General features: G+C 46.4%; 1 protein-coding gene across 1 annotated transcript; it reads right to left on the bottom strand.

Moving 5' to 3' along the window:
• Window positions 1-1,162: 1,162 nt before the first annotated feature.
• LOC120708371 lies at window positions 1,163-12,616 on the bottom strand. The gene is made up of 10 exons (XM_039993592.1): window positions 11,232-12,616; window positions 9,962-10,441; window positions 9,579-9,880; window positions 6,469-7,185; window positions 6,106-6,384; window positions 5,389-5,550; window positions 4,366-5,301; window positions 4,061-4,276; window positions 2,371-2,631; window positions 1,163-1,868 (listed from the first exon to the last, which is right to left on the bottom strand). Exons 1-10 carry the CDS (start codon window positions 12,514-12,516, stop codon window positions 1,512-1,514), a joined length of 4,995 nt encoding a protein of 1,664 aa, XP_039849526.1. The 5' UTR covers window positions 12,517-12,616; the 3' UTR covers window positions 1,163-1,511.
• Window positions 12,617-14,766: the final 2,150 nt, after the last annotated feature.

Genomic DNA, 14,766 nt, shown 5'->3' on the forward strand with positions numbered 1-14,766 from the left:
GTGGAGCAGGGAGGCGGCGGAGGGAGCTCGCGGCCGGCGGCGGGGCAGCCTGAGGCGCGGCGCGGCAGGACGGAGAGAGCCCAGATCGCCGGCGAATGGGAGGTGGGGCGGGCCGCCGGAAGGGGGGAGGGGCGGCGGCCGGTGGGGCCGAAGCTCGCTGCGGCGGCCGGCGGGAGGAGGAGCTGGCGGCCTGCGCGAGGAGGACCAGGAGGTGTGGGCGGCAGGAGGGAGGTGGGTGGAGAAGATAAGGCGTGGAGGAAAAAAAAAGGGAGAGAAAAAATCAAAAAAAGGGGGAAAAAAGAGAGGGCAAGTTAGACATTTTACAACCTCAATACAACAGGTGAAGCCGTTTTGCCAAATGTTTTTCAAAACGCTCCAATTCCATCAGAGAAGTCGTTCCACCAGAGAAGCCGGAGCTATTTTTGGAGAAGCTGGAGCTCTACCAAACAGGCTCAAAGTTTGAAGCGGGTGACAAGTCTGTCGGGACCACCCGTGTGTCACCCCAGCAACCGGGGGGGGGGGGGGCGGTAGCTGCTGCCATCCTGCGTTTCGCCTGCGGCGCAGCGGGCGTTGGGTTTGAAGCCACCACGTGCAGGACGTGCCGCGTTCGCCATGGTGCTCTACTGCTCTGCGTCACTCCTGTTCGATGTGCCGCTCTATCAGGCGCCTCAGCCGTGTGTAGCGCGCAGGTCTGCTTGAGCTGGAGTGAATTCGGCCGTCGTGCCAAGGCCCAAGACTCCAAAAAGCCCTTGGCTCTGATTCCACTTTTCCAGGCTTCCAACCACTCCATAGCTCCGTGACCGTACATCGTCTACCAAAATACTACTCCTTTAATGATTGGAGGTGCTTTGGCAGATTACAAATTTAATTTATATTACTAAAAAGTTTTTATGATAATCACCAAAATACACTTTCCTTTCACTTTCACCTTTATGATTATACCACTACTCTATCCTTGGTTATTGGATTTTGATAGTTTGTTGCACCAACTATTACCAAAATCACAAAAATATTTACTGGTTATTATAGAGAGGTTTTAGTATGAAATATGAATAATCTGCCGCAGATGCTCTCATACCGGAAATCCAAGGGCTACTGTAACCCGTTAGGCAAAAAAAAAAACAGAAACATTTGAGGACCTTAGTAGGCAGGAGAAATAAAATGACGAAATAAACCTCGAATGGCACCTTCCCTTATCAAAAGAAAAAAAAACAAAGGCTTTTAGAAGTGTGAACAAGCACAACCATTCCCCTAGCTCTCCACTTGCACATGATATTTCCATCGGTTCCTTGATTATTACATACATTATTTCATGCTGACGCCCTTTGCGCTCATGCGACATCAAGCCGACGGCACTACCAAGTAAGTGCAAGGGGACAGCCTGACGGAAGGCCAGTAACAAAAAGGCTATCGCGTTGGCTTGCCACGCCCAGGCAAATGTGGCCCGGTGAATTAAATGCAAAAAATGGACACCTTTTTTTCCCCCCACTTCCGACGAGTCTGCTTATTACTCAGGTCGGATTGAACCAGCGGCCCCCGCCGCCGTTCACGTGCCCATTCCCATGGATTCCTGCACCGTTGGGTGCGATCGGGGATGTGGGATTTCGCGAGGACGGCGGGCCAACTGCCATTGAAGGAGACGGTGGCGAGGAGAACAAGCTGGGGATGTGCGAGAGGGAGGGGCCACCCAAGAGATGGTTGCTACCTTTCCTTTGCTGGATCGCTTTGATCTGTCTTAAACTCTGTTCGTGGATGTTTGCAAGCGCCTCAAGCTCGTCAAATGACAATGATTCGACGCCGACACCGTAGAGTGGAGCATGCCGAGCCATCTCTTCTTGGAGTGAGCTTTCAAGAGTCCGAATGTATTGCTGAAAAAAAAAGAATGACAGATCAAACATGGTACAACAATAGTAGTGCTCAGGAAAAAAAAACAGGAAAAATATGGCGAATGTGATGAGCTCATCGCAATGCGTAACATGGGCCTTTACAAAGTTGCCAACCTTTGTAAGTAGCACACAGTGGCAAAAGGAACATGTGTTTATGACATAGATAACAAAACAAGTCACAAATTTAGAAACACAGAAGATTGCAGGTTAACAGTGTTGTGATCAGTTATGTCCATAGAGTTCTCAGTATTTAATTGGATCAATTAAAAACAATGCAAGATTCATTTTCAAAAAGAACTTGGCATACTATTTGGAGTACATATCTAAAAATCAATGTATACTAAGACATTTTTGTGACAAAAAAATACTCTATGGAAATAATTGCCATATTTTAACAAGGCATTTGAGATAATAGTCAATGTGGATATAAGTATAGAACAGACAATTGTGGAAATATATTAAAAAAAATAGCAAGTTGGAAAACCTGGCAAACTTGCAGTTTTGACTGCATCCCATCAATGTAAGCTTCACAACGACTAATTTGCTCTTCTTTTTCCTTTTTTTCTCCCTCGGTTTGCCCAACCGTCTGTGTCAGCTTTCTCACTTCATTCTCAAGTGATTTTCGAATCTCTTCACGAGTCTGTGTTTCAGCTGCATAACGTTTTAATTCATCATCGAACCTTTTCCTTGAAGCTTCAGCATTCTTCAACCGTTCTGCTAATGTATTTTTCTCCTTTGTCACTTTCTGCATACAGCATATAATGCATTAGTTGTTTGAAAATGTGTGGCAAATATTATTGATAGTATTTGAAATATAAACAGTTACATGAAGGTAATGATAACTAATGTTTAATAGGAAAGGAAGTAAAAACATGCTTCACATATATGATAAATCCATAAAATATCTATAGTTATCATGTATCTACAAGAAACCTCTACAAGAATTGTAAATCAGTAAAATGGCTTCTACCACATTATGTATGGGCACCAATGCATGGAAGTTGTCTTCCGGAAAAAAGAAAAACAATGCATGGAAGTTGACTCAGCACAAAATTGTAATTCTTCTTTAAGAAAGACAAAATCCGCAGTCAAGCAATATAAAACCACTAACCATCACAGGTCTAGAAGATCACAATGCAAGTCTGATTTCCATGGCACACATTTTCGGATACTTAAAAGCGAGTAGAAAACAAATGACTCCAACAAATGATGCCTCAGTGTTAGCACAAGAAACAGGATACGTGGATATTTAACCAAACTGTCATTGGCCCTGTCGACTTGAACCAAGATCGTAGAGGAGCTCAAATAGGAAAGGTAGAAATACTACCAAATGGCTTCACCATATCGTTTGCTACAACGAATCGTGCATTATTCACAATCTTATTTATAGTTATATAGCACAATTACCTCAAGTATCTTTGTGCAATAGATGACCAATGTGCCTTAAAAAGGAGCTACTCAAGGCAATGATGAATCATTATCAAGATATGCATCTTTATGATAGAAGAATAATACAACAATTTTTAGTGTAGGAGAAATAAATTCCAAAAGTACCTTTCCCCAAACATGCACTAGCCTACCCCTAAATCCCACCAAAAACGAACACACAAGCATTTTCTTTCGTTTATCAAATTCCCACAACACACGGCAATGAATTTCCATTGAAAAGCTCTATATAACTGAAAATGAACAGCTAAAGGGCACCTGTTCCTACCCAGGATGACTGCATATCAACCCGCCAAGGGTGATTTTCTAACACTGCTTCTGGCAACTCAGAAAGCAGATAGTAAGTAACCAATTAAAGGTACAGATTTGAAACTACAGTTTCTTAAAGCAGCAAGTGCACTTTTATGCTACACCTTAACCTCTTATGCAATAAGCTTGGAATATTAGACATAGAGACTCAAGGTCAAGGTGCACAGACATATTAAGAATAACTAAACAACACATATCTACAGCATCAAACTACAATGGTAGCCAAAGGAAAAAAGGATTGAGCAACGACGTAAGATGAACTTAAGGCAAGGAGGCGATTAAAAAGCATTTATTTCGAGAATTGGTACTGTAATCAATCTATCAATTGATGGGAATAAACCACAGACAAACAGTTTGTTTTGATCAGCATAAACATATCTTGGCACACAAATATTGCTTATGGTTACTACAATTTCTACCTTCAATTCTTCGCGTTTCTGTGCTTTCACCATGGACAGTTGTGACTCTGCATCATTAAGACGAACTTGGAGATTCTTCTTTTCAGCAGAGAGCTTTGCGATTTGCTCATCTTTCTCTGATCGCACCCATTCTAACTGATTCTCCATCTCACGCATCTGATCAGACAGTGCCTTCTTCTCACGAGTAAAACGATCCTTCTCAGCTTTTAACTCAGACTACAGTGAATGAGAAAATCAATAATTGTTAGGCTAACCTACAAAACATGAACAACAGGTTTAACAGTCAGGTTACAACAAATAACTACCTTTAGATGGCTGATAGTTGCCTCTGATTCAGTTAGCCGTTGGTTTAGTGCAACCTTTTCGTTGGTGAAATTCGTTTGTTCCATTTCCATGTCCTCTCGAAGACGAATATTTTCATCTTCAGTAGCACATATTTGGTGCCAAAGATTTGAACGGTCAGCCTGAGCAACTTCAGCAACCTCACGCAACATGTTCAAAACAGGTCTTGCAATCCCATACTCCTCCTTTACAAGAAATACCAAGACATCCATATCGATGTCCACTGCCCGGCAGTTATCTGATGTATTTGTTGCTCGTTCAACTAGGCCCTTCAGAATTCTATATCTATAATCATCCTCGGAATAGATCTTAAATATGATAGCATAAAGCATCCGCACAAAGTCTTGAACCTTTGTTTCTGTAGATAGAGATAATACCTCACCAAGTGCAAGGACTGAAGTGAAATCATTTTCTTGGACAGACAAAGGTTCAAGCTGCCCATCTAACAGAACTTGTTTGTTCTTTGAATCATTCACAACAGACCCAGACTTTGAACTTGATCTGCAAGAGTGTCTTCTTTCCAGCACCATGGCAACTAATTGTAGACCAAAGGCCCCTCGCAATAAGGCCCTCTCAACAACCTGTGCGACTTCAACAAATAATCCAGGTATTGATAACATTTCAATCACTGCAAAAACATCTGACAGATGATTTCTTCCATGCACAGCTTGCTCTTGCCAAGAATACATTCCTTCAGCTGAGAGCCCATCAGTAGAACAAGTACTACAAGATGATGTTGATGACAGACAATTGTTTTCAGTCTCAGAATCAGAATCAATATCCTTCAATATAGCTTCAGCTACATCTGGCAGGCTTTGAATTGTTTTAGACAAAAAGTCAAGCACACAATGTGGAACTTCAGTTCCCAGATCTTTCAATCTCCATCGAACGGCTCTAACCTTTGGAAAATAAAAACAAAAGGTTGCTAATATAAAAAGTAAGAAGATGCTGAACAAATAGAAAGTCAAGAAGCATGGTAAACATACCGCCAGAGAAAGATGCTGACAATTTGATGCCGACTTAAGAACATAAGTAATTGCAGTTACAAGAGGCTCATCGTTTGTGTCAGACAATAATTCAAGTGCATGAACCGATGCTTGTTTCCAGATATCACTTTCAAATTCTAACTCCGAAAGGGCACCAAAAACCTGCCATAATTAAAATAAAAGCAGCATCATATCAGGTATGAGTTGTCCATATGTATTTCATATAAGCTAATCAGGCATGATAGCTATCCACCAATACAACCATATTAAGTCAAAAACTCACAATATGGTAGAACAAATGCACATCAGCTAGTCATCCAAAAGTAGTGGAAACAATATGTTTTGGTGGATTACTCTAGTGTTCTGTATATTATAACATATAAGTTTAGTATAATTGGATTTATATTCGAAAGGACTTTCAAATGATGTCAACTTCATGGTCACTAAAAGTATAATAAGAGATATAATGGTCAAGTGTAGCCTTAGAGACCACCCTGGGTCAAACACCTACATTTTGATAAGGAGGTAGTAGCATTATAGCATGTCTTCTTTTTAAGTGAAGACACAAGAGAGTTGAATATCATTATATTAAAAAAGAAGAAAACGGTAGGAATCTCTTACAAACACCCACTCACACCAATGTTAGTTTATAGCAAGTCTTAGGAAGTAAACTTACACCAATGTTAGTTTATAGCAAGTCTTAGGAAGTAAACTTACTGGTAATCTCAATGAAGGCTCTGCGTCCGACTTTTGAAGATGATCTAACAGTGCACAAGCTGCAAGCGAGTGTTCTGAACCATCCACTAACTTTGGTACAAGAGCAATCAAATCTTGCTGGAGCTGTTTTGGAGCTTTCTCTAGGACAAGTGCAATCTTCTGGACAGCCTGAGGGCGCCTCCGTGGTTCAGGGCATCCATGTGGAACCGCGCTGTCCAATGCCCTCAATGAATTAACAATCAACCCTAACAGTTCCTCTGATTGCTCCGGCCATTTTGACTGAGAAAAAATTTTGGTAGGACAATATATTAATTGAAGGAAATGTGATGATAAGGTTAAAAGATATGAAACCTCAAATCATACCCTGGAAACCTGTTCAGGGCCTTCATCTGCTGGCAAATCAGTAGCGGATGTTTCTGGACGAAAACAGGAATGTTCTAGATTATTTGCAGCAACCTCATTTGTGGCCAAATCTGCATCTTGCATTGAAGGACTATCTCGAATACCATCACGATTAGGTTCCGTGATCGCATAAACATTACTGCATGCACATTCTGTTAGTTCACCTTCACCATTAACCTCTGGCGGAGAGCTGGCCCCATTTGAATCAGAAGCTTTAGTGCTTGCTGAGGAACCACTTTCTTCTGAAGGCTGGCAACACTCAACCATTATATCTAGAAGCAAATCTATGATAGCCTGCTTCAAGGCACTAACCCCCATCAGCAGACTAATGAGACTTGTGGAGGTTGAATTACACTTTGAAGCATCTTTCTTTCCACCACTCTTGGTGGATACTTTGGTCGGAAGAAGCATACGCTTAACTTTTGCTGGGTTATCCAGATAAACACGCAGGCCAGTTAGGAACCCAGCAATCGCACTAGCATCTGTTAGAATTTTCTCTCTTAAAGTAACTTGTGGTTGAGTATAGTTATCGCCATATGTAAGAGAAAATCCAGCTCTTGAGAGGAGGTTCCGGAACATATCTTCCTCATCGCCACTCATATCTTCGCTATCTTCAGAATCAACAAGTTCATCAGGATCTGTCGACAGTTCATCCTGGTCATCATCTGAAGCCCAAACCTGGTCGGCAAGTTAATTATGAGCCCAATAAGGAAAGAGCACTGTGTACCAAATGAGCACATCTGGTTATCAGTTACAAAAATGTGCCATGAACAAAAACGACTTCAATATCAGAGTGCCACATAGGAAGGACTATAACTTGGGCACAACTACAACTTGCATATGAATATCATGCTATCACCCATAAAATCCTTCAAAAGACCTGCGACTCGGAGCCATCGAGGCTGGGCACGTCTGCCGCTCGGGCCGCCCTCCCGCAGGCGGCTCCAACGGAACCAGGCGCCGCCGCCGGTTCTCCCTTCCCCCTCCCTCCTCCACCTCGCCGCTGCCAGAGGGGCCGCTGGAAGTCCTGCGGGCCTCGAGGAGGGCGGCGGCGAGGCTTTCCCCCGTGGAGGCTGCGCGGAATCTCGCGCGGGCGGCGAGTTTCCGAGGCCGTCTCGGCTCCTCGGCGCGGGCCGCCCCGCGGCGGCGGTGGCTCTGGGCCACGGATCCGGCGCCGCCCTGGCCGGATCCGGATGCGGCGCTGGTGGGTGGGATGGGCGGCGGCTTCGGCGAGCACGGGCAGCGCCGGCAGCGGCTGGGGCTGCTGCGAGTCGGTGGCTACGGCGGCGGCTACGGCGGCGGCTGGTGTGGGACGCGAGGTGGCGGCTGCGGCCGACGCCGTGGTAGCGGCGGTGGCTGTGGCCGGGCCGCCGGTGTCTGCCGTTCCTGGCCATGATGGCCGGGAAATGGTGGGACCGGGGGTGTGCGGTGCGCAGGCGACGGATACTGCTGTGAAGGATGGTGCTCCCCTTCTTCTCTCCTCGTCGGCGATGCTGTTCCGGCGCCATCTTGGTGGTGGGGCTGGGGGCTGCTGGTGCTTGCTAGTGGCGTCGTGGTGGTGCTTTCAGGCGGCACCGGGCTTCTTCCGGTAGAGGCGGTGCAGAAGCAACGGGGAGCCGGCTACTGCCATGGTCATGTGTATGCGGCAGGCATGGTGCTGAATCGGGCAAAAGCCTTCACTGATGTGTTGTCGGTGGGCATGGTGGCGGCGCCCTTCGAGCGTCGTTTTCCCTGCTGGGGGCACCATGGCGAGGCACCATGTTCTCTGCAGCGCGGGGCTCTCAGGGTGAAAACCCTGTCCATCTTTGGACGCGCGACGGCGGCGCCTTGGCGTCGTGCCCTCGTTGGGGGCGCCGCATCTGGAGACCCGGAACGGCTTGTGGTAGTGGTGGAGGTTTGGTTGGTGGTTTCGCCTGTGTGCTGCAGGATGTGCGCACGGTTCGTGTTGGCAGGAAGATGCAGAGGGCCCATGGGTGCTGGAGGACTTGAGCTAGCGAGCAAGGTGCAGTGGTGAGCTCGGTGACAGCTGGGCGGAGGTGGTACTCTTTTTGCGGCTTCAGATATCTGAGTCCTTGGCAGAGGAGTGTGAGGCGGTGGGAGAGGCGAGGCCCCCACGCAGAGTGGCCAGGATCAGTGGTGTTCATTGGTGCTGCGACGGGAGTGTTTTGCTGATGCACCACTGGAGCAGAGCGATCGACGATCGTGTTCGTGCGGCTTGAGGGTGATAGTCCTATGGTGGAGGAGTTCGGGTAGCCGCTCGGGCTTGCAGCGGGCTGCGGCTCTTGGCGTGGCACGGCGTTGGCGACGACGGCACAGTTCGCGGCGGCTTTTTTCACTTCCTCTCCCAGTTTGTGGTGGTGTAGTGTTTTGTTGGGTGCGTTGTTTGCGTGCGTTATTTGTGTGGTGTTGTTCGCTTCGGCGCGTTATGTACGAATGCTTCTTCTTTTTATATGATGTGGCGGTGCTCCTGCCTTTTATTTCAAAAAAAATAAAATCCTTCAAAGGTCAGAAGACTAAAGTCTACTTACTCAAAAATAATTAATTAATCCTGCAGATATTGTTATCTTCTGAAGAAAACCCCATTGAAGTCATAGGACATCCGTTTGAAAAGAAGTGTTACATCTCATTGCTTTGAGTGCACTAGCAGATAATGCAGGCATCATTGCAATAATCAACCAGACATGTTACCTATCGGCCATAGCTAGGCCAGCGTAATCCTCAGTAGCAACAAGCACAAAAGGTGTAATAAAAACACTAAACAAAAGGACCAAGGGATGCGTATTTCAACATAGATGGCTGCTGTCCCCAGAAATATCAGTAAACAATGCAATTTATTCGTTCACATGCTTAAAAAAATTTGATGGGTTCATAGGACTCTTAACAATGGTAAACATGATATCTTAAACTGCAATCTGACCAATGTACTGTTCACAATGTTTACAACTATTTTCATTGGCACATGCTGTAGCAAACCAACAAAATTCTACTTAAAGTTTCATTAAACTTCCAGCCACTCGAGCATTAATGAGAGCAAATAGACAAGACAAAAAGAAAAGCAAATGAAATCTCACCTCAAGATCAGAGAAATCAAACCATGGGCAGCAGTCTATGATTTCACAAGTAAAGATAACAGTGTCCCGAACAAGAAAACCAGCATCAGTATCAAGCATGTCTGAAATCTTCATAAACTGGAGAACTGAATTGTTCCATGTTTTCGTGCAGATTGAAGATTCCTTGCACACAGTTTTTGCAGAAGTCTTCTGATTAACTATTGCCATCTTATAGTGCACCCAAAAGTTCTTATCAGGATCATACACAGATGACTGATCACTCTCCAAGTATATGCATATCGTATCAAACGACTCATATACACCTGCAAGTTGCGATGAGGTAAGCACCAAATATGGGTTTGGTACAACTGTACAAGTCATGAAAGTAGATAAATTTGCTTTACCTATCCGCAGCTCACAACCCCCAGCCTGAAAAAATTTACTAAATATCTTTCTGGTCTCCATAATCTCCTTAAAGGACAAAAAATTTTCCACTTTCCATGTAAATGATGGCCGCTTTGGTGAAGCTTCAATCTGACATCCAGAAGTTGAACTGCATATTTCAGAATCTTCATCGCTTAGCTCTTGCATAGTTGCTGTTTCCTTCAGAATGAGAACCTCTGCTGAAAACACAACGGTATCCTGTACAAGAAAACCTGCATCCTGATCAAAGAGGCTCGTTAATGTCACAAATTCGCGCCAGCCCCAATCCTTCGCTGACTTAGAGTAACGATTCTGAGACTCTTTCATGATCGACTTCTCCTCCACTTTCTGGTTGATGACAGAGAGACGATGGCTCACAAAGCAGCTCCACTCACTAGTTGTACTTCGGGGATCTGTCACTTCCAGAAATACTGATAGGTGGCACGGTGGTTGAGACTGCCCTGGTTGCAGAAACATAAACAAAACCAATTGAAAGAATCAGTACTAAGAATGCTCACATATGTAAAGTTAACAAGTAATCATACTCAAAGGCTACTAAAATGAATGGCCACAATTTGCCTGTAGCAAAACCAAGTTCAAACTCCAAATGGACTAAAAAATTGGGTGCTGCCATAGATTTGTGTACTTAGGAGCAGCAGTTACCAACCCCGACAATTACATACTAGGTCCACAACAGTGATTTCAATATTGAGGTAAGGTAAGGTGCCCTGGGAAATCCAAGTTGTGGCTGCATTTGCAGACTGCATATTCTACTTGAAAAGAGGAATTTAAGATCAATTTGCTAGTTCGGTATAGTGTAATCATGGGTCACCTCTTGGATCAACTCTGAACATAAATAGGCACTGTTCTATCATCTCACGCAAAAAATGGGGATTTAGCAAAACAAAAGGAAGATTAACATTCACTATGGTGCTCTATGGACTATGGTTGCTTCTACATGCTGGAACATGTGCATGACACTAGTCGGTGACATCCATTAGTTTCATGCCACATGAAACTTTATTAACAGGGATTTTGGATGGACAAAATGAGAAATAAACATGATAAATTGCTTTGGAAGGGGCAACAGCTACTAATATAGAAAAGTGTGTCTGTCATGTGCCTATTTGCCTATGGCATTTTACCAAGTTTCACTCTATAAGCAGGTTAGTGTATGTCAGAATAAAATCCATAAAGTTGATTTCAAAGCTACCATATGAATCTTGAGGAATACATGGGCATAGTGCTTACCCCGTGGATAAACAATAAGACGGCAATCTCGATTCCCAACTTGAAACCGTCTGCTTTTGATACATAGACCTGTGATCTTGCGCTTCTTGAGAAGCTCCTTGAGTCTTGTGAAGTTCTCAATTCTCCACACAAACTTCCCAAAGTGTCCATCTGACTTCCTAGCTCCAGCACGCCCACCACAAGCACCACCTTGACCCAGAACCGTGGGCAAGCTACGAGTGAATGAGTTTGACTCCTTTATCACGTGCACGGAGGCACTGAACACCACAGCTCCATCAACCAGGTATCCGCTATCAGCAGCCAAAAACTCATCCATTTTGATGTAATCGCCCCACCCAAGGCTGGCATTGTCCGCCCCAAACCGACCATACGAGTCCTTGTGGATATGGCTCCCACCAGACCTCTGATTAAGGATCGAAATGCGGAAAAGGCACCAGCAGCCACGATCACCATCTGGCACGCCGCTCCCTGCACCACTTTGCGGCAAAGCCGATGCCGATGACCCAGATGCAACCTGAACAACAGGCTCCTTGCTTTCCAGACAAACTGACAAATGGTCTGCGCCAGAGACATTGCTCTGGTATATACTAATCCGGAGCCCGCAGTCACTCCCGCTGGCAGAGGCAGCAGCAGGGAAGAATGCGGGGCTCATGATCTTCTGCGTGCGGATCATATCCCGGAAGATGCCGAAATTGAGTACCTTCCAGGTGAAGCGACCGTCAGAATCGGCATAGGAGGCCGTCTCGGAGAGGACCGATATGTCGGCGGCGATGACGAGCGCGTCGTGGGGCTGGAAGAGGAAGGCGGCGACCGAGGAGGGCGCAAAGTCGCACCAGCCGTGGGAGCGCTTCTTGGAGGAGAATCGGTGCCATGAATCGCGCCCCAACGACTTGGCGGGATCGGTCGGGTGGACGACGGAGAGGCGATAGCTGAGGAAGCAGTCCCATTTCGAGGAGGTGGTGGTCGTGGTGGAGGACGATGACGACACCGGGGTTTTGGGGTCGAGGACCTGGAGATAGAGGGAGAGGTACCCCGGCAGCGCCTGCGAGTCGCCCCGCGGGTAGAGGAGGAGGCGGCAGTCGAAGCCGCCGACCTCGAAGTAGCGGCTGTAGAAGGTACGGGCGCGGGTGCGGGGGAAGTCCGGGAGGGTCCACCGGCAGGAGGCGGAGGCGTCCCCGCGGCGGTCGACGGTGAAAGTCGCCGACGTGGAGTCGGACGGCGAAGGGGAAGGGTCATCGCTGGTGGCCGCCGCGGCGGCGGCGGCGGCGGAAGTGGTGGGCTTCATGGATTGGGGATTTTTGGTTTGTTTTCAGGGGCGTGTTTTCTCTCCCTTTTTTCCCTTGGTCTTGGGTAAGGCTGGATATCGAGCTGGCTCGGCTCGGCTCGGCTCCAGCTGGCTCGGCTCGGCTCATTATCAGACCGAGCTGAAAGTCAGGCTCGGCTCGGCTCGGCTCGTTTGGCAGCTCGAGCTGGCTCGTTTGGCTCACGAGTCAGCTCAAAAAAAACCAGCCAACTAGCAGAGCCAGAGCCAGAGCCAGAGCCACCAGCAAGCAAAATGCATATATGAATATAGTGAAGCAATATAAATTACAAGTATCCAACACACATACAACACATCTGCAGATCTGTCAATACATATGAACATCTTTGCCATACTAGCCAGCACAGGAAATCTATGAGTGTTGACCTTCCAATAATTGAGTAAGTTGAAGTCCTTCTCTTCAACGGAGACATTTGGTTCATCTAGATAGATAAGTAAATCTGATTTTGAACTTTCTGTAGCACTAGATTCTAGAAAGGTTTGGAATCCACTTGGAATAATAGATGCCAATGAGCTGCTAGTATCTTTTGTAGAAGAGGATGATTGAGCATTGCTTGGGGTAGTTTCACTTTCATCCAACTTGCGGCGATATATAGTCTAATACTTCTTGTACAACCTTTCCAACTCCTTATCAATGTCCTCTATCTCTCTTTGAAACCTTATCAATCTCTTTGCTCCTCTATTTCCCTTCTCTGCCTTTGACACCTCATCACCATCCCCCTCTTGAGTTATAGACACCATCAGCTGAAGGTAGGCTAACAGATAATTCATCGTCATGGTCAAAGCTGTTCTCTTCCTCATCATCCTCCTCCTCCTCCTCAGACAAAACCTCTAATGCCACCTGCTAACCATAAGACATAAAACTCAATAATGCACTACTGCATACAGTAAGAGCTAACAACGCATTTCAATTTCCTATTGCACTACTATCTACATGCCTACGTGGCTACGTATAACAGATCGAGCAAAACTTGCACAATAACATATCAATCAAAACTAGCAATAGAACACTAGATGCACAGAACGAACAAATACCTTATCTACAGATACAAATCCAGCACCAGAAGGGGTTGCTGAAGGAGTTGCAGCAGAGGATGGGTGGTCACGGTTGCCCGGAATCACCCTCCGCACTTGGATCCGAGTTCTCATGCGCTTGGATCGTGATTCAGAGCTTCGCGGTGGTGGTGGCGCAACAGGAACGTGTCCAGGGTCTTCCTTCATGGCCGCAAGGGGCGAGGCCGCGAGGGCACAGAGCGGCAGAGGCGCCGGCCCCCGGGCCGTGGCTCCCCCGCGCGCGCGTTCCTCCGTGTCACTATCCCCGTGCGCGGGCCGCCGGTGTTGTCGGTCGAAACCCACCGGCGAGCAGCGACAGGCAACACGAAGAGCCGGGAGGTTGCTGGGGCACTGGCAGGCACTGCTCCCTCGTCGACGGCCCGCAATTCCAGCGCGCACCGCAGCTTGTGAAGACGCAGGGCGTGCCACCTGACCTATACCCGATCAGGAAGGTGCGAACGTGCTTGTAACGATTAGCCTGCAAACACAAACACGTGGAAACGTAAGTCCGAGCCGTGGTCGGCTCCCCGGGACGACGACTCTTGCATCGGCTTTAAAGAGCCGATCGAGTCCCGGTGTCAGATTGGATCTATTTGCATCCGGATATTGACAAATAAAGCGAATAACTGTAAAGCTGCTTCAATTAAATCTAATTGATCTAATCCACGACAGTAAAGGCTTCACTGTTAAATCGGAACGTCCTACACGTGATTGGGCCTAATGAACGCAACAGATAACTAAACCGTAACCCAAAACAGAGGCCTAAGAACTAGCAAGAGCCGATTCCCGGAACAATCCCTATTAAGGCTAAGATAAAGCATCTAAAACACCACCGGATCATCCAACCCGTTTGCAAGGCCTAATCTAATAGATATTACGCCAACTCTTAGAGATAAGAGCAAACCATAACAGATAAGATCTACCAGACATAAAAGAAGGAGGGTGTTGCCTTTACGCAGCTAGCTCTATGCAACAAGAGCCAGTATAAGATGATGACATGATCGCGTAAAGACAACATGATATTCGTAGATGATAAACAACAAAGCACAACAGATCCACTAAAAGCCATGCTACGAACATCGAGATAACTAGTACTACTCGCCATCAAAAACGCTTCAGTACGAATAATACCAAGGTAAAAGCAAGAACAACGCTGCCCTG

Source organism: Panicum virgatum, chromosome 1K, assembly GCF_016808335.1.
Source record: "Panicum virgatum strain AP13 chromosome 1K, P.virgatum_v5, whole genome shotgun sequence".
NCBI classification, from domain to species: domain Eukaryota; kingdom Viridiplantae; phylum Streptophyta; class Magnoliopsida; order Poales; family Poaceae; genus Panicum; species Panicum virgatum.